At 40.1% G+C, this 24066-nt stretch overlaps 1 protein-coding gene across 8 annotated transcripts in view; it reads left to right on the top strand.

Annotated features, from left to right (window-relative positions):
* The window catches only part of LOC146314238 (clathrin coat assembly protein AP180), a 36119-nt gene that overhangs the window by 7729 nt on the left and 4324 nt on the right, over positions 1-24066 (top strand). For 2 of the 8 annotated variants that reach the window (XM_084737011.1, XM_084737014.1), the window contains exons 3-19: positions 3385-3527; positions 4847-4922; positions 6021-6123; positions 6710-6803; positions 6899-7010; positions 7097-7203; positions 8002-8043; positions 8944-9017; positions 9839-9851; positions 9943-10073; positions 11176-11249; positions 11486-11500; positions 12065-12235; positions 14190-14288; positions 18055-18138; positions 21131-21217; positions 23008-23069. In XM_084737011.1, coding sequence (XP_084593137.1) covers positions 3385-3527; positions 4847-4922; positions 6021-6123; positions 6710-6803; positions 6899-7010; positions 7097-7203; positions 8002-8043; positions 8944-9017; positions 9839-9851; positions 9943-10073; positions 11176-11249; positions 11486-11500; positions 12065-12235; positions 14190-14288; positions 18055-18138; positions 21131-21217; positions 23008-23069 — 1487 coding nt within the window. Of the gene's footprint in view, positions 1-3384; positions 3528-4846; positions 4923-6020; positions 6124-6709; positions 6804-6898; positions 7011-7096; positions 7204-8001; positions 8044-8943; positions 9018-9838; positions 9852-9942; positions 10074-11175; positions 11250-11485; positions 11501-12064; positions 12236-14189; positions 14289-15643; positions 15905-16130; positions 16188-16567; positions 16655-17935; positions 17987-18054; positions 18139-21130; positions 21218-23007; positions 23070-24066 lie in introns of those variants that run through there. The other 6 variants (XM_084737019.1, XM_084737013.1, XM_084737012.1 and 3 more) reach the window with 6 other exon arrangements.

Genomic DNA, 24066 nt, shown 5'->3' with positions numbered 1-24066 from the left:
TAAAAGAATGCAAAGAAACAGATCTTTTTCATTGCTAACTAGTTGTGGAATTTCACTGTGAATTTGATTTAAACTGGACCCAGTCTGAATCAAACAACCAATCAGGGTTAGCTAGCATGTAACTAGCCAATCACATCAACTTGTTCTTGGTGTCTTTCTTACCCCTGAGTCAGACATAACTAACAGTTGATAACCTTAACATTCTCCTTCCAGCATAATGCACATGCATGGTGCATCATTTGGTGGGAGGGGCTTAGCATAGTGATAGATAGATGTCAGCAGGTACAGACACAGCAGCTTGTCTCAGTCCATTTAAATGACTTTTTTTTAAATTTTTTTTTTTAAGCGTTGTTATTTGAGTACTTGTTTGTTGACACTGGTGGTCTGATAGAATCAGCTTTTCAATCCATTACATATGCCAGAACTGAAAACAAAGTTGACTTTGACTTTGCAGCAGAGAGAGAGGCTGAAGCTTTTGCGTGGTGTGTTTAAATTGCCTATTGTCGCTTTAACTTAAAAATAATCCAGCTGATTCTAAACCATCTGTTATTTTCTGTTATTATTATATTAAAAAATGATATCATCTATTCTATTTTGTGCCAGTAAGGTCATTAAATAAACCTGCATCATTGTTGTACTGACTGACAACAGCAGCGGTGACAAAAAGCTGATAATAGAGACATGTTGTGGATGGTGTGAAACAGGTGGTGTAAAGACAGGTGTTTGCCCGGGGGGATGGGCGGTGAGACAGCCACTATAGAAAGACCACGACCAGTGATTAGTAATAATCTGTTTACATCCCCCACACCACCCTAACCCCCAGCCTCTCTGTCCAGCCTGACACCCTGTTATTATGACCTTCACAGCTTCACCGCTCCACGTCTCTTCATTTCTTAGACATTCACGTCTACATTAGCGCTCCTCAGCGGACTCCCTGCTGCTCTGTCTCTTCCTTCCTGCTCGTCTCTTGATTATCACCTTGCTGTATTTTTGGCCTGGTCGTCAGTTTGGTATCTTCCTACTCAAGGCGAGGCCTGTTCAATATAATGGACTTCCTCTTCTTCCATTATCAGACGTGGCTGCCAATATCTGCTGCAATCCTCTCTGGCATTCAGCATGGATACACTCAGTCCTGCCCTTGTTACTCAGCTGTCAATGTCAGCAGGACCTGCTCAAAAATTCTCCTGCAGTATATGCTTTTCATTTCAACAACATATAGGCAATTGTTATTCTGCTCTTATTCTATCACAAATGTGCCATCAACAAATCCAATATATACCCATGTATCCATTTATGTCATGTCTGTCAAATATGTTTTATCTTGCCTTTATAGTACAGCATGATTGACAGACATACTTAATGAGAAAAATATCATTTGTCCTTTTTTTAAAGTGTTACTCCCTTAGCCTGAACCAATCCCCTTACTCCTTTTTATATTTGCATGCTCGTTTCTGTGGCCATCTGTCTGCCCATCTCACTCTCTGTCTCCCTATATCAGACAAAGAATAAATGAAACGTTGGATAAATGTATTATTTATTGAAAGACATGCTTGATAGTTGCCAGTTGTTTGAGCTTTTTCACAAAAGGGATCTGTGAGCTGTGCTTCCAAAGTCGGCAGTGTTGTTTTTCACAAATGATTGCCTGTCACAAAATTTTGGGAAACTTACAAGCATGATGTTTATTTTGATGTGTGAAATGTGTAAAAATGATTGAGATGAAAATATTTCAAGTAGCAAATTGCAGCTTACATGTAGCAAATTTGGTGAAACAGGCCCCAGGTAAACAAACGTGTGTATATACTGGAATATAGAACTGAAGCATTAGTCAATTATTCAATTGATCCGTCTTAAGTCCAGCCCTTTTTGGTCTGTGCTCCAATAACAGTTCAGCAAACTTGGTACCTTGATCAACTTTCAACTTTTCTGGAAAAAGTTACATATAGGGTCACGTCTCAAGTTGGCTAATGTTAGCAAACTACTAGCTCACTAGTTGGCTAATGTTAGCTAAATGTTATCTGACTAGCTAGCTAATGATTCTATTCAAAATCTTTTTTATTGAGATTTATTGAGACCAACAAGTTTTCTAGGGTTGGGAGGATATATTCCACATTGTTATAAAATGAACAGCAATGTAATACTCTATGAAAAATACTGGCAATGATACTAATGACAGTTAAAAAAAACAAAAAACAAAACACATTCCTACCTCGCACCCCCCCACCCCAAAACTACCCAATCCAAAGGAACCCAAACAAATAAAGGCAATGAGTACTAGCCAATCAGGGGCAGTAGTAGGATGGGTTATGACGTTGCCATCATGGGAAAGAAAAATGCATATAGGAACCAGGACAGGAGAAACGTGACTGAGCTACCAAACATGCTCACTTGCTACTGAAGCACAGAAGAAAAGGTGGTGGGACTCAGGAAGGGTCTATTTTGAGTCATTTTTCAGGCAAAAATCTTGAATATTCATATAAATCTCTTCCTGCTTCTTTTTAACTGTCTAGCGTACGATATAAACAGGTTCCAGTCTGCATGCTGTAAATCATTTCATCTTGTTTCAAGAAGAATCTAACCTGTTGGCAAGCAATAAGAATATATAGAAACAGCCGATCTTCTGTGGATGGTCTCCTTTACTTATGTAGGTCATATAGAAGCATCAGTATTAAACTGAGGCTGTTTCATGACCAGTTAAAAAATCCTTGCAGTGTTTAATACAAATGTTCTCAATAGGAAAGAAATGACAGTGGTTTTCTAGTCACTGCTTAACTGTATTGGACATTTGACCCAGAAAGTCAGATATAGTGCACATATTTATCTGTATTATAATCAATACCAAAGCAAGGTAACACAGATGAAGTTATCTACACATCCTACACACCTTATTTTCCACCTTGTGCTGATTCAACAGTCGGGACACTGACTGTTAGAGACCTCTCTCTCTGTCTGAGTGTCTCAACTGGCACCCAGGGAGGAGGGCTGACAAAGCTTATTCTCTTTTTCTGCACTGTCAGCGCGTGTGTGTGTGTGTGTGTGCCACTGTGTCTGTATGTGTGTGTGCGCCCCTGCTCCACCATCATTTCGTATGTACATCAGGTCTTCCTCCTGGCTTAATATCCTCATGGGTGTCTAGAGCAGCTCTGCAGCGAATGCTCAGCCTGCTCTCTTAATCAAAGTTTAATCAGAGCAGTTCAAATTATGTGGGCATTTGTCTAAGACTGAACTAACCTTGACTCTCCTCTTTCATCCCATCTTGTACGAAATTACTCCTTCTAGAAAACTGCTTTATGTCATCAGTGCTCCAGGTTTCACATGATATCAGTGAAGCTTTGATAGACTGTTGTAAGCACTGAATGATGATGATTATTTCTGGCTGTGTTGCAGACTTGGTTTCAGCCACCAACACCACCAATGTGAACATCCCTCAGATGGCTGACACACTGTTCGAGCGAGCCACCAACGCCAGCTGGGTGGTCGTCTTCAAGGCCCTCGTCACCACTCATCACATGTGTGTCCACGGCAACGAGGTCAGTGGCCGAGACCTAGGCATACCGGAAACATCTGGTGCAGTTGACCCCTCCCAAGTCCCACCCCTTTTTGCTCTGTGCTCCACGGTTGAGCAAGCTTGGTAACCAGGGGAACCTCCGTCAACTTCCTCCTTTCCTGTGTCCTGTACATAGATATGCTACATGCTACGCTTGTCCATGATGAAAAGAAAAACAAAATTGATGATTAAAAGATGTTGTTGGGGGACCTGTGAAAGCATTTTGGGCTGCCCCTGACTTAAGATTTTCAGATTTTTCCCAGGCTAAAGAAACTGTTAGCCTGGGGCTAAGAAAGCTTTCATGCTGGCACAATATTGGCACATTCCAAAGTAGACTATCCCCTAACTTTAGCCTAGCACTTGCTGGCCCTGCTCCGAGACAGTTAGCCTTGAGTTTGTGGGGTTATCCTCTGTAAATTGACTAAACAGGGCTAAAAGCTGCTAGTGTGAAACACGGCTAAAATATCAGGGGAATATTCACGGGACATTTTACAGTGTTCACATCTGTACCAACAGACATTGAACCCAGTGCCAGAAAAAGTGCAGTATGAATTGTATATCCTTGGACTTGGCTTAATCCTGGGCTGACAATGTGTGTTTGAAAGGGGGGTCAAGTTACCCCAGGGTTAACGCTTAACTCAGGGCTAGCCTTGGCCCTTTTTAGTTGTGACTTAAAGCCAGTAGTCGACTAGTTAGCAGCAGCAAGAAAAAAAGGCCATGTGGCAAGAATCCCTGGGTCTAACAGTGAGTGAAGTCCCGATGGAGCCTCTTCTCACTAACTTCTCATCAGGAGTCAGCACGCACAGTGACATTCGCTAATTAGTTAGTTAGCTAATGTTAGAAAAACGCTGACTATAACTAGCTAGCTAATCTACACCGAGTGTTATCAGGCTAGTTATATAAGACAATAATGACAATAGTAATTAGGGTTTGCCAAATTATCATTCAATGTGAATTATCTTGTGAAGTTTCCGTTTCGGAGAGCTGATATTGGTCTCCTGAGTGCTGTGAGGGTTGTGTGTCGTGCTGAGGGGAACTAATGGTTTCAATGATAAAGGCTTTAACCACAAATCCTTAAAGAAATTAAATAGGTCCTGTGGGCTCAGTGTGTGAGCGGTCATCCGTGGAATCAGATCTGTAAAAGCTCCTACTTTGCAGAGAAAGTACAGCAAGAAAACCCCAATCACAGGTGTTTAAGTATTTGCTTGGTTGCAGTTTTCCGCTTTAACTTAATGCCTTTCCTTGACTGCCCTTCATGGGGGATAATAATGACTGTTTATCTGTTTTCTTTCTCTTCCTCAGAGGTTCATTCAGTACTTGGCTTCCAGGACTTCCCTGTTCAACCTCAGCAACTTTATCGACAAAACTGGCTCTCACGGTAAGAACAATGTCACAGTGTCTGGCAATGCAAGTAGGCAACAGGAAGAAATAAACAGAGAGGGAGTCGTGTGGCATTAGTCGGGACTCAACATGATCACACACATGTACACACATTCATGCACATGCACACATGCATTCAAACAGGTGTGATGTCTTGTGTACAATTACACACTCATATTTATGTTTTATCACAACATTTATATGCATTGAGTCGCTGTGTCTTTTTGTGCTTTTTCTGTTAATAACAGAGATACATTTCTAACATTGCTTAGACAAAAATTAAGATATGCATAATAATGAAAGGTGTATATAACTGTTATGTGAAAGTTTATCACAGAATTTGTGGTCGAAATGTTGTTCATGTAGGATAAATACAAACCCCAATTCTAAAAAAAGTTTGGATCTGTGTAAAACTAAAATAAACACATAATGTAATGATTTGCAAATCCTTTTGAAGGTATGTCAGTCTAGTGTCTGCACTCTTTTACTACGAAGCCATGCTTTTATAACATATTCAGAATGTGTCTGTTTATTGTCTTGCTGAAGTAAGCAGCGGTGTCCATGAAAAAGATGCAGCATATGTTGCTACAAAACCTGTATGTTCTTGTCAGCATCAATGGTGCCTTCACACAGATGTGCAAGTTACCCATGATGCAACGGGCAATAACACACCCACATACCATTACAGAAGCTGACGTTTGAACGCTGTGATTTCCTCTTTATCCTGGAGGACCCAGTGTCCGAACTTTTTCAGAATAGAGATTTGTAGTCACTAGACAGCATTTTTTAGAGATTTTGTGTGCAACACCTGGAAAGAATTTATATATTTATTCATTCATTTATTTACAAAGATTGTCACAGATGACAAATCTTCTGTTCCTAATGGTTTCAGCTGAATTTCATGAAAATTTGTGATGCATGTGTGGATTTACTTTTTAGGCAAGTTTTTAAGGCTCACTTTTTATGTTTCCTTAAAAATATGAAGATTTCAAATAACAGATTTGAAAGTGATTCTTACCCAGATTTGAAATAAACAATGATTTATTAACAAAAGTAATGAACCCTGCCTGCTCTCTGACATAAATCTTCTGTTTAGGCTATGACATGTCTACATTCATCAGACGGTATGGACGATACCTGAACGAGAAAGCCTTTGCCTACCGCCAGATGGCTTTTGATTTCACCAGAGTCAAGAAGGGGTATGTCTAACATGGTGTTTGGAGAGGTTGTGCTTATCAGAGTTATTATATTTTTCTATTTTTTGTTTTTATTTTTATTTCATATTGTAGTTTTTACTTTCAGTTCAGTTTAAACTTTAGTTTAGTTTGTATTAGTCTCATTATTATTTTTAGTTTGTTATTATAATATGGGGGGATGTTTCAGGGGCAAGATTTAAGGGGTCCAGAATAGGTGTTACAAAACAAATGCGACAGTTTGTGAGGGCAGTTGACTCACAGTCATGCAGATATGCCAGTCTCAGCGAACATATGCATCAATGTCTCCTCATCGTCGTGTTTAGAAGTAAAACCAAATTGATAAATATTAAAACTAAACATTTTCAGACTTTTTTTCTAGTCTAGCTTTTATTTTTATTTCAGTTCATTTAAAATATTTAGTTTTAGTTAAGTATAATAACCTGGCTGCTTGTAGGCCTCTTACAGGCTCCTTGGCCATCCAGACGGTTCATCCTTTAGCTCTTATCTTTCAGCAATTTGACTCATTTGTGAGTTTGGTTTTCACTTATTGTTGTCCCTGAGGGTCTGATGTTCTGTCCTTTTCTTCCAGTGCTGAGGGCGTGATGAGGACCATGACCACTGAGAAGCTGTTGAAAGGCATGCCTGTTCTGCAAACTCAGATTGACACACTCCTGGAGTTCGATGTGAGTCAGACTTTGGACTGACTGCTACACTTATTTCACAGAACCGCTATGCAGCATCACAAGACAGAGGTTTCTCTTCTTTTTCCTCCTCTCAGGTTCATCCCAAGGAGCTGAACAATGGGATCATCAATGCTGCATTTTTGCTCCTCTTCAAGGACCTGGTCAAACTGTTTGCATCCTACAATGACGGAATCATCAACCTATTAGGTCAGTAGTCCTGCTTGGTACCTCAAAAGCGCAATCACACTTTGGATCTGAATGGATCTGAACCTGCAAACCTCTTGCTTTCATAGAGAAATACTTCAAGATGAAGAAGAGCGACTGTAAGGAGGCCTTGGAGATCTACAAGAGGTTCCTGACCAGGGTGACAAAGATTGGCGAATTCATGAAGCTGGCTGAGGTAAGGGACAACCATCAGTTCTAATAGGGATAGTTCGGATTTTTTGAAATGGGATTGTATGAGGCACTTATCGATAGTCACTGTGTTACCTACAGTTTGGAGAAGCATCAGGAGTAGACAGGGTCTGCAGCAAAATTATATTTGTATATTTGTACACTATATTTAGAATATTTTCATCACTTCACTTTGCTGTCAAAAAGCATTTTCTGATGAGAAACTACTGCTGCAAGCCCACAACTCTCCTTTGGCAAAAACATTAAGTTTACGTGACAGAACACTGGAGTTGCTGGTCTACCGCCGCCTTTATTTAGTAACTTTGGTGAATCCAAATGAACCTTTTAAAACACCAAAGGCACACAATAACACAAGCAGACTAATCGATTGAGGCAGCAGTAGAAAAGCAACTCCTTGTGTTCGACGAGGTAAAGTTACTCTTTTTGCTGATTGAGTTGAATGGCTTTGGAGAGAGAGCGATATTTGGCTTGTATAACAACATTTACAGTCAGAAAAGGCTGTCTGATAGCATGGCAAAGTGGTGAAAACGTTCTAAATATGGTGAGTGCTTAAACTGATACTGATTTTCCTAGGTGGGTGAAATATGTTTTGCTGCCGGCCCTGTCCACAGCAGTATATTGCTCAGTTTCTCTACACCTGTACTTACAATACACTATGGACAAGCACCTCTTACAACCACACTTCAAAAAATCTGAACTAGCCCTTTAATACAACCTTTATAATGATTTAACCATATCATGGTGCATGTAGTAATGCTGATTCAAACTCTTTTTCCTCCAACAGACGGTTGGAGTTGACAAAAATGACATTCCTGACATCAACTACGTAAGTTATCACATATCACGGCTCTCACATTTTTTGTATCCCTCCCCTGGAAGGATTGCAACCAAGAATGTAATGCACATGTATAACACCCATACCATCTGACACAGCAGTTCATGAAATTGTCACAATATTTTTTTATAATTGATGTACATGTTATTTTGGAAAACTCAGCATGAAACTAATGTTTTATCCACTGTTGGGTAGGTTTAGGCATCACAAATACTTGGCTAGGTTTAGGAAACAATCATGGTTTGGGTTAAAATAAATACTTTCTGAAATCAATCAGCACTGACTATTGATCTCACACAAACCCACATCCTATGAAAAGTCCTGCTTTTGACCGATCTGTCCACCCTGTCGTCCTCCCCTTCACGGACTCAGTCACTCGTTCATCCTTATTACTTTGAAAGTTGTGATGTCGTGAAAAATATTGACAGTTTGTGTTCATGAATACGAATCTATTGCATTTTGTGACTGTTTTACTAATCGCCAAGATACTGGGCTGGACACACACAAATGCACCCACACAGAATCACTCATGACTCACCCACCACAATCTCCCCGCCCAGTGTCTCCACCCGGGGGTGGTGGTGGATCTAGCAGACTCAGATGATGAAGACTGTCCTTTTCAACCTCTCGAGGACCCGGTAACCACAGTAAAACAGGGTGCCCTGGCTGAGTGCCTGTTTGCAGGATGAAGTGTCAGCATGTTGATCCTTATTGAATTTTAGACTCACAAATCACATGTGCATGAGGGCATTGCAGTGAGATTTTCAAAAGTCACTCTCAATTTTCACCACTTTTTTTTTCTGGTGATTTAAATGTAAACATGGTTTTAAAGCACAGCCTGACATCGGAAAGGATTATTTATTGATTACTCCGGTTTCAATCTTTTGTCAGGCTCCCAGCAGTATCCTGGAGAGTCTGGAAACACACATGAATGGCCTGGAGGACGCAAAGGGTGGAAAGAAGGGGTAAGAGATTGCTTAATTTCAGTTTGGGTGCTTCTCACTCTCAGTATGAAGCCAGATTAGAAGAATTCGGACTACATAAGAACAAAAGTGAAGAGATCTGAGAAACTCCCTCTTTGTTTTTCATGAGTTGTTTGAAAAATGTACGTAAGAGAAATGTTGTTAGAAAGAGGCCTAAACAAGTGTTTTATTTCTATAATTTCCTTTAACCCTTCCTCTCTTTTATCCCCCTTTATGTTCATTTGGAATCACCAGTGAAGGGTGAGCATATACTGTGTGTTCTGTTTGGAGTTTACTAACTTCTTAGAAAACTGTGTAGGTTTATTTTACTGTCATTTCCTCCCGCAGGTTAACTGACACATTATTCACATGTGAATTACAGTATAGCAGATCTCCATGTGAATGAATAATGCGCCAAAGTTAACTAGGTTTACATGTGGAAATGTGTGTATTGATGTGATTACATGTGTGAACGCTGAGAGAAACACATGTTTTTATCAACAGTAAGTCACCTTGTGTATTATCACATCCTGGCATGCAATGTGAATCAATGTATGAAGGTTGTTTTTCCAAAGTTAAATTGGCTATTAGCACAAAATTAAAATGTTAGTATTTGAAACAATTGGATGGATCAAACAGATCGAATGATTTCTTTGCTTTTTTATTGCTTTGGAAATTAACTCCTCATATGATCACATATGATGCAATATGTCTTGCATATTTGTTTAAAAAAATAGACCCATCAAATAATTTCCCTTGTCCAACAGTTCTGTATATTTCAAGCAAAAACACTAACAATTCCTCCTGCTCCTTCACTCCTTCAGGTCTCCAACAAAGGTGAGTGATACATTCAAAACGGCGTATATTTTTGCTGAGCTCTTCCAGTCTGATGCACCTCTTTAAAGTGTTTTCTCCGTCTATCTTCCAGGGATCTCCGACAAACAACGTGTCTCCAACATCGACCCCAGCCAAATCTTCAAACGCTGTTCCCACGCTGCAGCCTCCTCCCGGAGAGAGTGCTACCGCTGCCGCCGCCGCAGCCCCTGAGCCAGCTGAAGAGTGAGTGTCTGTCTGCAGTAAACTCTCTGTGACCTCCTCTCTCTTCTTTGCCCTTCTTTTGAAAATCCTTTATGTAAGATTGTTGTTGAAAACCACGCTTAAAGGTGCAATATGTAGAAAGTGGCCACCAGTTGAATTCATACCACCACATCACAAGAGTAACGGCTAACTGTAGCTGTTGTTACCTCGTTAACTCCTAACCTTGTTAGCCTTGCAGTAGTGTTTACATTGCTAACAAAGGAGCTCTGCCAGTAGGAGGAGTTTTCAGGCTCAGGGCTTGGGGAAGGCCCAGCAGGGAATGCTGGTGGGGAGCGGTGCTGGAACCGATGTGGGTGAGCAGACCACAGAACCAAGCTCAGCAGCATCCCAGTAAACACTGCTGAATGACAGGGTATAATGTTACAATACCGAGATGATTTACAGTGGCACCGACCAGGGCTCTGGCTCCGGGGGCGTTAAAAGCCATGCGTGGGCTCAGGTAGGGTCAGGAGAGGCATGAAGCAGGAGAGGAATGAGAGGTCCTTTCCCACCTCTGGAGGCAGGGGGTACAGTGGGGTCAGGTCTTGGGTGTCAGGAGCCAAACCTGGTAGGCAAGCCACCTTGGTGTTACTGGACTGAGGGAAGACAGAACAATAGAATGACTGACCATCACCTTTTGACATGTGGTATTAGGAGACAAGCCGAGGCTAGCTGGTTAGCATGCAACTTCAGTGGATATCTCTACCCCATAGAAGTCTTTGACATAATATCAAAACTGTTATTTCCTTACACTCATTATTATGATTATCATACCTCATGATGGTTGTTTATTTGGACCATCTGATATATTGAGTATTCAAAAGACTCCATGCACCCTAGAGGATGAATCCTACTGGCTTGTTTAGCTTTTCATCTGGTGCCATCATCATGTCAGAATTTTCCAATACTCTATTCCAGTCCTTTTATTATGAGCACAACTGCATAGCTAATGACATTCATATCAGTGCTTACTAGCAAATGTAAAGTGGCAAAATGTAATCAGGTGTTGTAGAAACAACAAATTTAAAAGGATTACCTTCTGAAAAGGATGGTGAAGTCTCTCTGTTTCTGCCTCATTCTCCAGTTCCTTGTTGGACCTGGATCCACTGTCCTCCTCGGGTCCGTCAGCACCATCAGCTGCCCCCACGTCTTGGGGAGGTAAGTTCCCGTCTTTCCTGTCAAATCAGCCCCTGGTTCATCTGAAAGACTGCAAATCCACTTTCTAGCATTTACATTTAAAAAAAAAAAGGTTTGTTTTGATCGCTCAGTTTTCATTAGAAATCGTCTCATTTACAGCGAAGGAATCGACTTTTCATTTTAAAGATCTGTTGAAACTGTCATGAGGTTGTGAACTAATATGTCTTTTAACTTTTCCTTTGTTTTCTGTTCCGTAGATCTTCTTGGATCAGGTGAGTGTCACTCTACAGTTCACTTCAGTTCACCTTCAGCCTCTAATCTAGTCTAGTGCAATCTTAAATCATCCTTCAGGAGACCTCAATGTCATTGACTTTCTTTCTGAGCAAATTGAGGTACCTTGAAACAATGTCAATGTTTTAATCCAAATTAAATATTAGGATAAACTGTAATGTACAAAACCTCCCTGTTTGTCTCCTCAAGCTGTTCTCTTTAGTCTGAGTAGTCTCTTTGTTTCTCTCTGCCTTCTCTCTCCCTTCCCTCCACATACTCCATTGTCTGTTTTTGGTTTACAACTGGGGCTATTTTTGGTTAATTGTTTTTTATTTGATGGTTATGACCTGATGGCGTTGGCTAATTTTACAACTTACAACATTCATTTGCTTAAAATTTGGATTTCAAAATTTCTTAATCGGGCTTGATTTGATTTGGACCTTTGTTTTGGCTTGTTTTTGTTCACTGATGTAACGGTGACTCAACTGGTTATTTTGGTTGCTCTTTTGGTGTTTATTTTGGTACCTTTCTTTGGGGGATTTCGAACACCCCATTGGTACTCCCAGAAATGGGCGATTCCTTGCTATCTGAACCCACCCTCACGGCAGAGCCCGCCCCCTCCCCTGCAGCAGCAACGCCCACTCCTGCAGCGGCAGAACCCGGAGTCTCTCTAGCTCCTCCCACTAGCACAGCAGCCGCCACCTCCCCTGGCGCCGCCAATATGGATCTGTTGGGAGGTCAGTGGGCTTCCAGAAAATTCTCTACGAAAGAATCACTCTGGGAAGCTCAACCCTAAAACCATCACACAATATGATAACACAAAGACGACTGCATGCTCAAACACATACAGTATGTAGACAGAAATTTTCTGATTTATCACTGATATTGTCTGTATGCTGCTAACAAAGTTGCATCATCAGAAACAGTGAAGTCTTAATGATGCACTGATGCACACCACCATCATTTTCAGCTATCAACTGCCTGGTATATCTAGAAAAATATTCAGTGTAAAAATATTATTAAAAAAATAATAATTATGTTATACAAGCATTTTGCTGGCATGCCAGAATAAGAAAAATAGATCACCATTGCATTATAAAATGAAAAGTTTATTGTTATAACAAGATATTTTCACATTATTACAATAAACAAACTGATCACATTATAACACTTTCCTTGTAATATATACTACATGAAACATTTCAGGGTTTAATAACATAATAATAAAATACAGTATATAATAATATGATGATAATTTATTCTGTTATAATAAAAATAAATAATATAAGTTGAAAAGTGAAAAAAATCTCTTTTTGCATTTTAATGTGACACTGATTCATTTTTCCTTTTCTGACATGGCAACAAAATACTGCTGTATTATATGAATAAATTTTGTAAAATATAGCCTATAAATGAAGCAATAAACTATGAAATAACCACTGATAATTAAAAACTAATTTAAAAATTTAGAGCTCAATTCATTTGAAATGTACTTCATTGACTTAATTTTTATTTCATTGTAGAGATTTCTTTCATAATATATTTCCCCAATAACACTTTTGTCACATGTCACATTTTATTGAATAATGTCGCTTTTCGTGCAACATAACCTTTCAGCCAATCACATGCCGTCGGCCTCTACAACTCCGCCCAGATTCAGCCAGTTAGCTCCAGTTAGCAAGGGCTAAAGCTAATGTTATTCTAAATCCACAAACTAGAGGCTGCTGCTGTGAATAAACACAATATACAGACTCAGTAACTTGGCTCCCCTTTTATTTCACTCACCAAAGTGACCAAAGTGTAGCCTAGTAGTTTGTCTGTATTGTGTAACTTCTTTAGAATCAAAACACTATTGAAGTAACTTTAAAATGACCAGCTAGCTGCTCCTGTTAAAAATGCTATGAGAGAAGAGCTAACTGGCTAGATTTGGTAGCAGTTGTTAGCCTGCTTGCTTAAGAGAAGCAGGGGGCGTGAGACTAGCTAAAATGGAGAGAGAACAGGACACAAGACGTGAATCATGGTATGAAATAAAATGTGACATGAAGAGAAAATGTCATCTGCGGTTATTAAATTACTGGTTGAATTATTTGTTGTACACAATTTATCCATGTGATTATTTATTTTATGAATATTTGTTCCTATCAGTTTGGACTACCATATAAAATAGATCCTTCAGGATGATAATATACGTAATTAAATTTTTTTCTCTGTTGCTCCACTAAGACTCAAGGACATTTCTGCGTTATGCAGTTATGTACAGCCACACACTCACCTTCAGCTTGCACATAAACATACTGCTACACTCATTTTCCACATGCGTCTTGTTTGATAGGCTGACATGCTTTTCTTTGACCTCAGTGAAAAGCAATCCTATCAAACCCTGTCACATGGTTACAGCTACAGATAGCAGCTGTAACACTTGTAGATTTCAGGCTTATTTTACTCTTTGTGCCGTAGATTAATCCTTGCTGTAGTGCCTCCTTTCTGTATTTCCATTTGTCCATTCACCCTGTCATTAATGTCCAATATCAATGCTGTAAGTTACAGCTGATTTTTTACTGTTTTCTAAACTTTTATTTTCCTGATGTTCTCTTTTCCTGACTTCTTATTTCTCTTTTCATCTTTATTTCTTCGTCTGTCTCCGTCTCTTTGGACACCTCTGTCCTCTGCTGGGGTTTGTGTGAACCTCAGATGCCTTTGCAACACCTGCTCCTGCCACTGAGGCCTCTGCAGCCGCAGCTGAAGGTGGGGCCGCCGCTACGTCCGCCCCAGCCGCCAACGCTGGAGCTGGTGGGTGACTGAAAGTCTGTCTGTGTGTGAGTCTGTTTGTGTAAGTGAGTTTGAGTCAGTGGTGGAAAATTTGAAAATTGTTGTTTGCTGACATTTTGCTAGACACCTGTTAGCTTTAGCCTCAGTCTTTGACATTTTATCATGCTACCTTTGTACCTGTAAAATATCTAAGGCCCCTTTAGTAAAAACAAAAAAGAAAAAAAAAGAAAAAACTCAGCTGAAGACATTAAAAGTCAGTGGAGAGCAGCATTTAACCTACTCACTAGCTAAACTGCATATGCAAAAAAAAAAAAAATTAAAATAAAATAAAATAAAATAAAATCTTAACTGGCATAGCCACTAACTAAGGAGCCTGGGGCTCAGGGAACATTAAGTTTTTAATGACTTTTATTGAGTTTTTCCATTGTAGACTGCTTTTTACCTCCACTTCAGTAAAGATGAAGTGCACTTTTTTTTTTTACTGTTGTACATTTACCTGAACTATACTCACTAAATTAACTATATTCATTCAAACCACCCAACAGGATATAAAATAGTTCAAATAAAGGCTAGCTTGCTGCTTCAGGAGACATTTTGATATGTTACAGTAGGAAAAGTAAAGGTGTGTGAAGAGTGATACCACTCTCATATTTGTACAGTAAATACACTGCCACCACTTGTAGCCGGTTTGCTTTGCTTAACTTAATGCAAAGACCAGAGGAAGTGAAGAATCTGAATAGCGTTTCCACCACAGCTTTGAGAGATGTGACCATGAATGCAAAGGTGTTTAAAGATGTTGAATAACTGTTTGTTTGTGTAATCGTGCATTTCTCAGTGGTCCAAAGCTTTAATCAGGGTTTCATCTCAAGGCTTTGTGCAGGGACAGTAGGCGTTTGCTATTCATTACTGATGGTCTCTGGACAGTGCTATTGTTGTTACCATGGCGATCAAAGACAATATTCTGACTTACCTGTTATCGCTTGGTATCAGAAGCTTTGTGCGTTTTCTGTTGTGGAGAAGGATGCTTGTGGCAGTTGCCTGATTTTAGTTGTGGCTTGTTTCCTTAGGTGTACTGTGTACTGTGACGGTGTTAAATATTCACTTCATTTGTTGGTCATTTTTCTTTGTTGCAGATCCTATTTTTAGATTTATCTATTTCAACTGACAGCAGGAGTGTGTTGGAGCTATGGGTTCTCTTCTATTATTCCTCTTTGATTCTTTCACTTAAGCTGTCATCTTTATTCCAATATTTCCATCATCATCTCATGAAATGTGTATTTATTTTGTATTAGTCATTGTCTAACATCCCCCCCTCACTCTCCATGTGTTGCATTTCTTCCTCCTCACCCCTTTCACCCCACTTCTTCCGCCAAAAGACCCCTTTGCTCCCTCAGAAGGGAGCACCAGTGCAGCAGCGTCTTCAGGTCTAGACCTTTTCGGCATGATGACAGTGGAGAATAATAACCCGGGTAGTTCGCTGGATGCCTGTTTTAGCTCTGAGGTGCCCCAGCCCTCTCCCTCCCTTTCCCCGTCACCGCTCCTCACCTCCGCTTCCAGCACCATCACCACAACTGCAACCATTTCACCTCCCATAGCTCCGAGCGCCACAGCCAACCCTTCAACTGACCTTTTCAGCGGTAAACGTTAGAGATGTGTGTGGTCTGTTATTCATCTCAATGTCTTGTGCTCTTATTCATATTGATTAGCATCCTTTTGAACTCCCTGTCTGATGCTGCTTGTCATCCTGTCTTGTTTTTTGTTCTTCTTCAATAATAATGTGCACATCATGAAGGCCTGAACTTGGCTTTTAAAAGCATTTGAGCATTTTAATATTGCTGTCTGTGGGTGCGCATGTGTTTGTAGATCTCTTTGATTCCATGCCAGCAGACCCTGCTCCCAGTGTTGACTTGTTTACAGCAGGTATACCTTACTGCACCTCCTCCGCCATCTCTCGTGTGCTCTCACTCTCATATCCTGTCTTGCCGTGTCTGTTGTTCGGCTTTGTCCTTGGCCTTGATCAGTGAGGAAAAAAGGAAATGAGATTGCTCTCTTACGGGTCAGCTAAAAGCCACAGAGCTGTCTGAAACGTTTACCGAATCCCTCTTACCTCCTTTCCTATTCCAGCATGTACTGCGTGTGCTGCAACAGCAACTGATAAATGTGCATTATAATGAATCGCAGTCAACAGTTGTGTGTGTGTGTGTGTGTGTGTGTGTGTGTGTCTGTGTGTGTGTGTGTGTGTTTGTGTTTGTGTGTGTGTGTTTGGGCTCTAAACATCATCTCCACCTTGCCCTCCCCAGCGGATGTGTTCAGCTCCCCTGCCCCCATCCTCTCCTCCGCACCCCCACCCAAAATTGACACGGGAGCCATCATGAACCTGTTTGGTGGTGGGTAACTCACATGACTGCCTGCCCTCTGTCTGCCTCCCCTGTTCAGTGAAGAGGAGTAGAATCTGGGAAATGAAACAATTAATTATGATATTAGGCTTTTTTAATGGTCCTAACTACTGTCTGGTTATGTTGTTGCAGACTGTTTTTCATTATTTGTCATCAGGACCCTTCTTAAGTCCCATCTCATTCTGCTCTGTGCTCCAGTCCTGTGTTACAGCTGAACAAGCTTGGTAACCAGTGGCCCTTTGGTCAACTTTCTCCTTTCCTGTGACCCTTTCCTTAGATATGCTATGTGCTAGGCTTGTCTATGTTAAAAATAAAAACACATTTTGAAGATGGTTATAAGATGTTGCTGGAAGGCCTGTAAAAGCTACATATGTAGTCACATCCAGGTGCGTAGTGGGGGATAAACTCAAATAAACACAGTTTATCTTCTTCTCTTAACTTCTTTACCTCTTTGAAATGAAACGGAGAGTTTTCAGATCAACTCTATCAATCAGTAAATGGAAACACTTTTGTATTTACCACTACAACCCTGGTCACATCTTAAGCTAGCTAATGTTAGCAAAGTGCTAGTCAACTAGCTAGGTAATGTACATCAATAATTTGCCAGCTCGTTACATCAGGTAGCTAATGTTAGCACAACCTTGGCTAACTAGCTAGCTGAGCCACATCAATTGTTTGCTAGCTAGTTAGCTAAGATTTTGCTACGCACAATGTGTCATCAAAAGCAACAGCTTTTAACCGTCTTCAAAATTTGCTTTTCTTTTCAACATAAATTAGCCTAACATTATCATATCTAAGTACAGGAAACAGGAAAGGAGGTTCCACCAGGTACCAAGCTTGCTCAATTGTTATTGGACCACACAGCAAAAGGGGGCAGGGCCTATGAAGGATAAATTGGAATTGCTTATTAGTGGGTCAATCATGGAAGCATTACAGTATACGCAGATACCTGAGATGAAGCTTGGTCATGTTGAAATAGTTGAATTATTTATGAGTTGCAAGCTGAAAAGTTTGTGAGGTTTTCCTCTTTTTTTTTTTTTTTTTTGCTGGCATTAGTATCTAAGTCAAAAGTTATTGGCACAAATAAGCATGATGGTATGACAGGAAAGAAGGACTGTGGATACAGATATTTCATTGTATGGAAGTGCATGTGTGAGTGTGTTTCTAATTCTGAAAGCAGTATTTCCTGGTTTGTTTGAATATACATGTAAGTGTTTATATGTTCTTTGAGCCTTCCTGTCTAACTCGAAGCACTTTGTTTGATATTACCAGCGTGAAGCCGAAGGCTGACTATTACCCCTTCTTTGCCCTTATGCTGCGATGGGAACGGCTCAACCTACTTTGACCTGGCACGGTCTGGTTTGGTATGTTATATTGGGTTGACCTGCCAGAGTCCACAGGAGGAGATGCCACAGCCGCCGCTGCCGCTGCTGCTCCTGCTGCTGCTGCTGCCCCCGGTGCTGAGCTCATGTCAGGTAAAAGTCTGAAAATGTGAAATGTCACTCTGCATGCGTAGTGTGGACAGTGGAGGGAATACCAACATGTTACGGACATTTCACAGAAGTATTTCCATTTCAGTGAAATGCACTGGGCTGTAGCCATGGATGGATTACTTAACAGGCTCACCAGGCAAAGGGTCTCAGGTGGCCCCTGGGCCAGAACATCTATACATCAGACAGGCAATATGTCATCCAGCCTGAGTCGGCAAGGTCACGCCCCCTTCTGGGGGAAAATGGTCGATGATGCCTGCTATTCATGGACAACATTAAGCCTAACAATAGCTGGTAATTTAACAGCAGTCAAGTAGTCAAGTAGCTGTTAAAAATTAAAACTTCATTTAAAAGTAGAGATGTCCTCATTGTGTTTTTTGCTCTTTTAATATTGAGTATCTATAAACCAATTCAATATCCAGTTGTTGTTTATTGGTTCATGTTTTATATTTGACACTGCACAGCAGACTGAGGCCACAGTACAACTCCATTAAAACACAGTCACATTTAAGCTATTTAAATATATTTCTTTGATGTTTTCATTTGTCGTTTTTTTGTGTCTCATTCAGTCTGCGTGTCTTGCTCCGACTTGGGAGGGCTGGGGGTGCCTTTAACATGTCTGTGCTCAGGGGCTCATTGTGTCATAATCCATCCATAACTGGAGCAATTTGTTAATTTATCAGTCACTGCACGATGCTTTGTTATTGTCCTGATAGTAGTCTCTGCATCAGAGCCAATTTATTGACATCTTTTCAGTTCAGTACAGCAGTGTTTGCCTGGCAAAATGTTTTTTTTGTTGTTGTTTTTAGTCAGCAAATTTATCAGTCACTGTTTCTATTAACTTTGGTAATGGTTAATGAAATAGTTTGCTGTTAGCTAATCTACATTTTTTCCTTATCTTTTTGCTCATCATCACACTGAATCCTATAATTGTGTATTAGGGCCATTACACACATATAATAAATAATTATAATAAAATATAGGGCCAAGGCAGGGGGTGATATTCAGAGAAAAAACTCAGATTAGATTAAAGTAGTAAATTTTCAAGAAAAAAATCATAAATTTACAAGGAAAAAACTCAGATATTCTCTAAGATTATAAAGTCATAAATTTGGGGGAAAACAACTCAGAATTTATCTGAGATTAAAGAAAAGAAAAAAAGAATATTCTTTGAGATTAAAGTGGTAAATTTGCAAGAAAAAAATAGTATATCATCTGAGAATTAAGTGGTAAATTTACAAGAAAAACCTATGAGATTCTGTGAGATTAAAGTGATAAATTTACAAGAAAATGCTTTAAAATTTAGAAGAAAAAATAATGATGTTCTCCAACACAAAAGTGATAACTGCTAGAAAAAGATCACATATTTATGGGGAAATTCTAGAACACTGTCTTAGATTAAAATGCCAAATTTAAGAGAAAAAGCCCACAAATTTACAAGAAAAACCTTTGACATTCTAAAAAGTAAGAAAAAAATCCCAAATTTTCAGAGATTAAAGTCACAAATTTACAGTGGAAAAAAAAAAAAGTTTGTCAAGGAACCATATCACCCCTAACCCTGACCCCAATGGCTCTAATATGCTGTTGTCGAACACTGAATCATTATACTGTTATAAATCTTTGTGTGATTTATTCGACTGCTTGTCATTGGTTCAGTGTTAAAGTCAATGCTGAATCCTGTGGATTCAAACTATACGTCCTTATATGGTCATGTCATCATTGCGTCACCTCAGTTGCATAGTACTACTGTGATCATTAGTCTTAAGGGAATTCCTCCAACCTCCGATGTTCCCCACCTTTTCATGACTGTACAACTGGTAACCGTGGTAACTGTTACCGTGGCAACATCAGCTCATCCTGTTCACCTGGTTCCTATAGACATCTCCTGACTGTCCTGTGCCATTGGTCTCCATGTTATATAACTGATGGTCTGCAATACTACTGCTTTGAGGCTTAACTCTTTCTTTCCCCTCTCTTTCAATCATTCATGCAATAAACTCGAATGGTTTCATCGTCACCCGCTCCTTTAAAACCTCACTGCATTTTTTTTTCTCTCTCTCTGGCATCTGTGCTTTTTTTACTTTACACTCTCCTTTTCTCTCTTTCTTTCTCTTCCCCTCACTCACTCTCTCCATCTGGCTCTTGGGCTGGCTCATTGCTTGCTTCCCGCCATTTGATTGGGTGAGTTTCCTTGCTCTTTAACACGCTAATTTCCCACAGTGCACTGCTGCATTGCAGTGGTGCAAGCCAGGCATGCTCAGCTGCACTGTCCCTTCCACCACCACCAGATGCCTGGCAGTTACTAAGAGTGTGTGAAGTAGCAACAGTATTACTTAGTGCTTCTTTAGCAATTAACCCCACTTCACTCTAGCTGCAGTGCTTCTGCCCTCATTACAATTTCTGCAGCAGTCACACATACACAGTAACTGAAATTTACCAACAAGCACTGCGTGTGTGTTCTTGACACCATGCATGTTGTTATGATGGTAAGATGCAGCAGTATGTGTCACATTTATGGTCACAAATTCTGGTCTATATTTATCCCATATACATTTTTTAAAGTTGTACTAGTTCTTATTTCCTATGCACATATTGCAAACTACCATAGTAGCAAGAAGCTGACCTGAGAGATGTCTCTTGTTGCAGATATGACCACATTAGACACGACTGTTATTTTACACACAGTCTGCACTAAATAACAAACCGTTTATCATCAGCTTAATACAGTGAAATTGGCAATTTTAAATGTTATTTAATTTCTTAATTTATGATATTAACCTGCTCTCTAGTTCACATTCCAATGCTCCTCTCTTCTCTCTGTTGTCATGGAGACATCTGTTGGTTGTCATGGTAATCCCAGTAGTAACAAGGACTGCTACTGAGTTGTGGTAGAGTGTGAGGATCGCTCGCATTGAAGGATGCTAATACCTCCCGTCCTCCCTCTCCCCTCCTCTCCCCTCTTCCCTCCCCTCCGTAGTATTTGATGGACTAGGGGATGTAATGAAGCCCACTGTGACCCCTCAGGCGGGTGACGTTGACACCTCCATGGCTAACATGGCAAGTAGTAAGTAGTCATTTAGATTAATTAAAGCCATAGATGGAATGGATGATGGTTTAAAGGAACTGTTCGGTATTTGGGGAAATGTGCTTTATTGGCTTTCTGGCAGGGAATTAGATGAGAAGACTGACACCACTCACATGACTGTCTGTGAAGCTTCAGCCAGAAGCCAGTTATCTTAACTGGTTTCTTTAATCAATACAATAACTTTTAAAACAAGACTGCACCATTTGTATGGGGGATATTGTGCTCTGAACTGGCAACTGCTCAGAACCAAGAAATGGATCCTTCCTAAGCCCCGCCCCTTCCTGCTCTGTACTCCAAAAACAGTCAAGCAAACTTGGTGCATCAGTCAACTTGTTTTTTTTTCCGTAAAAGCGACATGTTTGTCACATCTTAAGATAATGATTGATGTAGATTAGCTAGCATTTTGCTAACATTAGCCGAGTCAACATGTGACAAACATGATGCTTTTACAGATCCCTGAGACATGTGTCTTAACCATCTTTTGGTTTTCTTTTCAACATAGTCTAATCTAGAATATAGCATATATAAACACAGGAAACACAAATGGAAACAGAGAAGGAGACAGTTGACTGACGTACGAAGCTTGCTCAATTATTATTGGAACAAAAAGGGGCAGGACTTAGGGAGGGTCATTTGTCAGAAAATAACCCATCATCATTTTGACAGTTCAGTTTTTATACAGATTAAAAAAACAAGATGTAATGTGTTAGTGCTGTCCTGTTGGAGAGAGCCAGCCTATGACTCCCCCTGTGCCCCATCTTGTTGCTAAGCTAGGCTGACCATTTGCTGGTTGTAGCCTCACAAACAAATATGAGAGTGGTGTAAAACAGGTTAAATATATGTTTCTTGAACTCTTCCTTAAAATACAGGGCAATGGAAACAGGAGGCAATAAGCTTTTCTTTGCATAAAGACTGAAAGCAGGGGGAAACAGTTAGTGTGGCTCTGTCCTCAAGAAACAGTGGGAGCACTTTGCTCCAATTTGTTGTTTATATATTTCTGATTTTCAACACATTAAAGATACAGATACAGGGTGTCATTAGTGACCTTTAGAGGTGCTGGTAGGCATATTTCTGATCTTTGGAGAGAGCTCAGCCAGCTGTTTCCAATCTAAGCTAAGCTAATTGTCTCCTGTTCCATAAAGTGCTGCAGGAAAGAGAAAAACTGGACAGTCATCAGCAGGCATTAGCAGCTTTGCACTCCTGGTTTCCTTGTCTCTGGGTTTTTTTGAATGGGTTTTTTGGGTAGATGCCTGGAATAAGGTCTGTGGTTTACACAAGAGTTTCACGTTTTGTACTTAGACATCAGTAAATCCTTGTACCATTTTGCATGTTTCATAGAAGGTAGTTACCAACAAGTTAAAGGTCAAAAACCTAAATGAGACTACAGAGGTGTGGGAGAACATTAAATGTAATCACACAGTCATAAACACTATTCACTTAGTGGTGGTGATGTGAAGTTATGCGACCATGACGTAGTTCATTTGTAGCCTTTTTACTTCTGGCAACTGCATTTGCACTTTAATAATCATAAAAGTGGCGTTCATTTGCTAAGATCTCACTGAACAAAACGTGATCACAGACTTCTGTTTGCCACAGAGCTTATTTTCTGCACTAATCCAAACACTAATGGGAAACTCCTACTGGGTTTTTGTCTTCTGGGTGACCTTTTGTAACCTGTGTCTTAATAAATCATGTGTGCTCATAATAATATCAGTAAATAAAAACAGTGATTTTGCAGTACCACTTTTTCTCTATTTGTTTTGTCACAGATCTCACAATGGGAACCTCAGCAGCCCCTCAGGTAGCTCCCCCGGGTTGGGGTGCTCCCATGGTAAATGTTGTCTGTGTCTTATAGCATGGAGTGGAGCTGCATGGCAGCGACAGACAGGGACTTGCAGCAGTCACGAACATTGCCTTCATCTGGCTCTCCAGGTTCCAGGTCCAGTCATAGACCTAGGAAACTGAGAGGCGTGGCAGTCAAGAAAGGAAACGAGACCTCATTTAAAAGACACATCTCATAGAACCTCTAATAGAGCACATGCATTGTCAGTAAACTTTTAGGAAACAGTCCAAACTCATGGAAAAAAAATTTCACCATGCAGTCTGGTTCAAACTAATTGTATATTTCTGGAACATCTACTGGAGAGTGATGAAGTGGCAAATGAAATTGCCAATTTAAGAAGCTGTTGCTTGGAAACAGCCTCTTCTTCTCTTAAGTTTACATTTTCTTTTGAGCCTGTCAGAGTCCAGGCAAGCCACCTGGTTCTACCCTCATAGTTGAAGTCACCCCTCACCGATGGTGTTCAGACCTGGTATTAACGTGTTCTGGGTGATCTGATCACCAGTGGACAGCTCTGAGTACGCAAGTTAATATTTTTTTTCAAGAAAGAAACAACCTAATGTATTGCATTTAATGGCGAATTTGTAAGAAGTATACGAATTTGCCATAGAAAATGCTGAAATGCTTTGTTGTTTTTGACTGACTGCTTACCAGTTGTTGCCCTTAACACACTGGGACAGACAAACAAAATCTTTTTTTCCCCAAATTAAGAAACTTAATGTGGAACATTTTTCAAGAAGGCCCAAATAATCCAAAATTTACCACAAGCAGTGTTTCTCAACATTTATGAGGATTCTCCTCTCAAATACAGCGATTTTTCATTGGAGTCTGGTGTGTTCAAAAACATCCTCTGCATGTAAGGCAGCCCATATGGAATTTGTGTTACAATGAAACAGATGATGTACTAACAGGATGTCAGTTGAGTAGGCAGTCTTTTAATGTGGCCTAAGCCACATTTGCATCTGCTGAAAGAATGTGGTCACATGTG

This window comes from Lutjanus erythropterus, chromosome 15 (genome assembly GCF_056507025.1).
Source record: "Lutjanus erythropterus isolate fLutEry1 chromosome 15, fLutEry1.hap2, whole genome shotgun sequence".
In the NCBI taxonomy this organism is placed as follows: domain Eukaryota; kingdom Metazoa; phylum Chordata; class Actinopteri; order Lutjaniformes; family Lutjanidae; genus Lutjanus; species Lutjanus erythropterus.
This window is presented reverse-complemented; position numbering and strand designations above follow the sequence as displayed.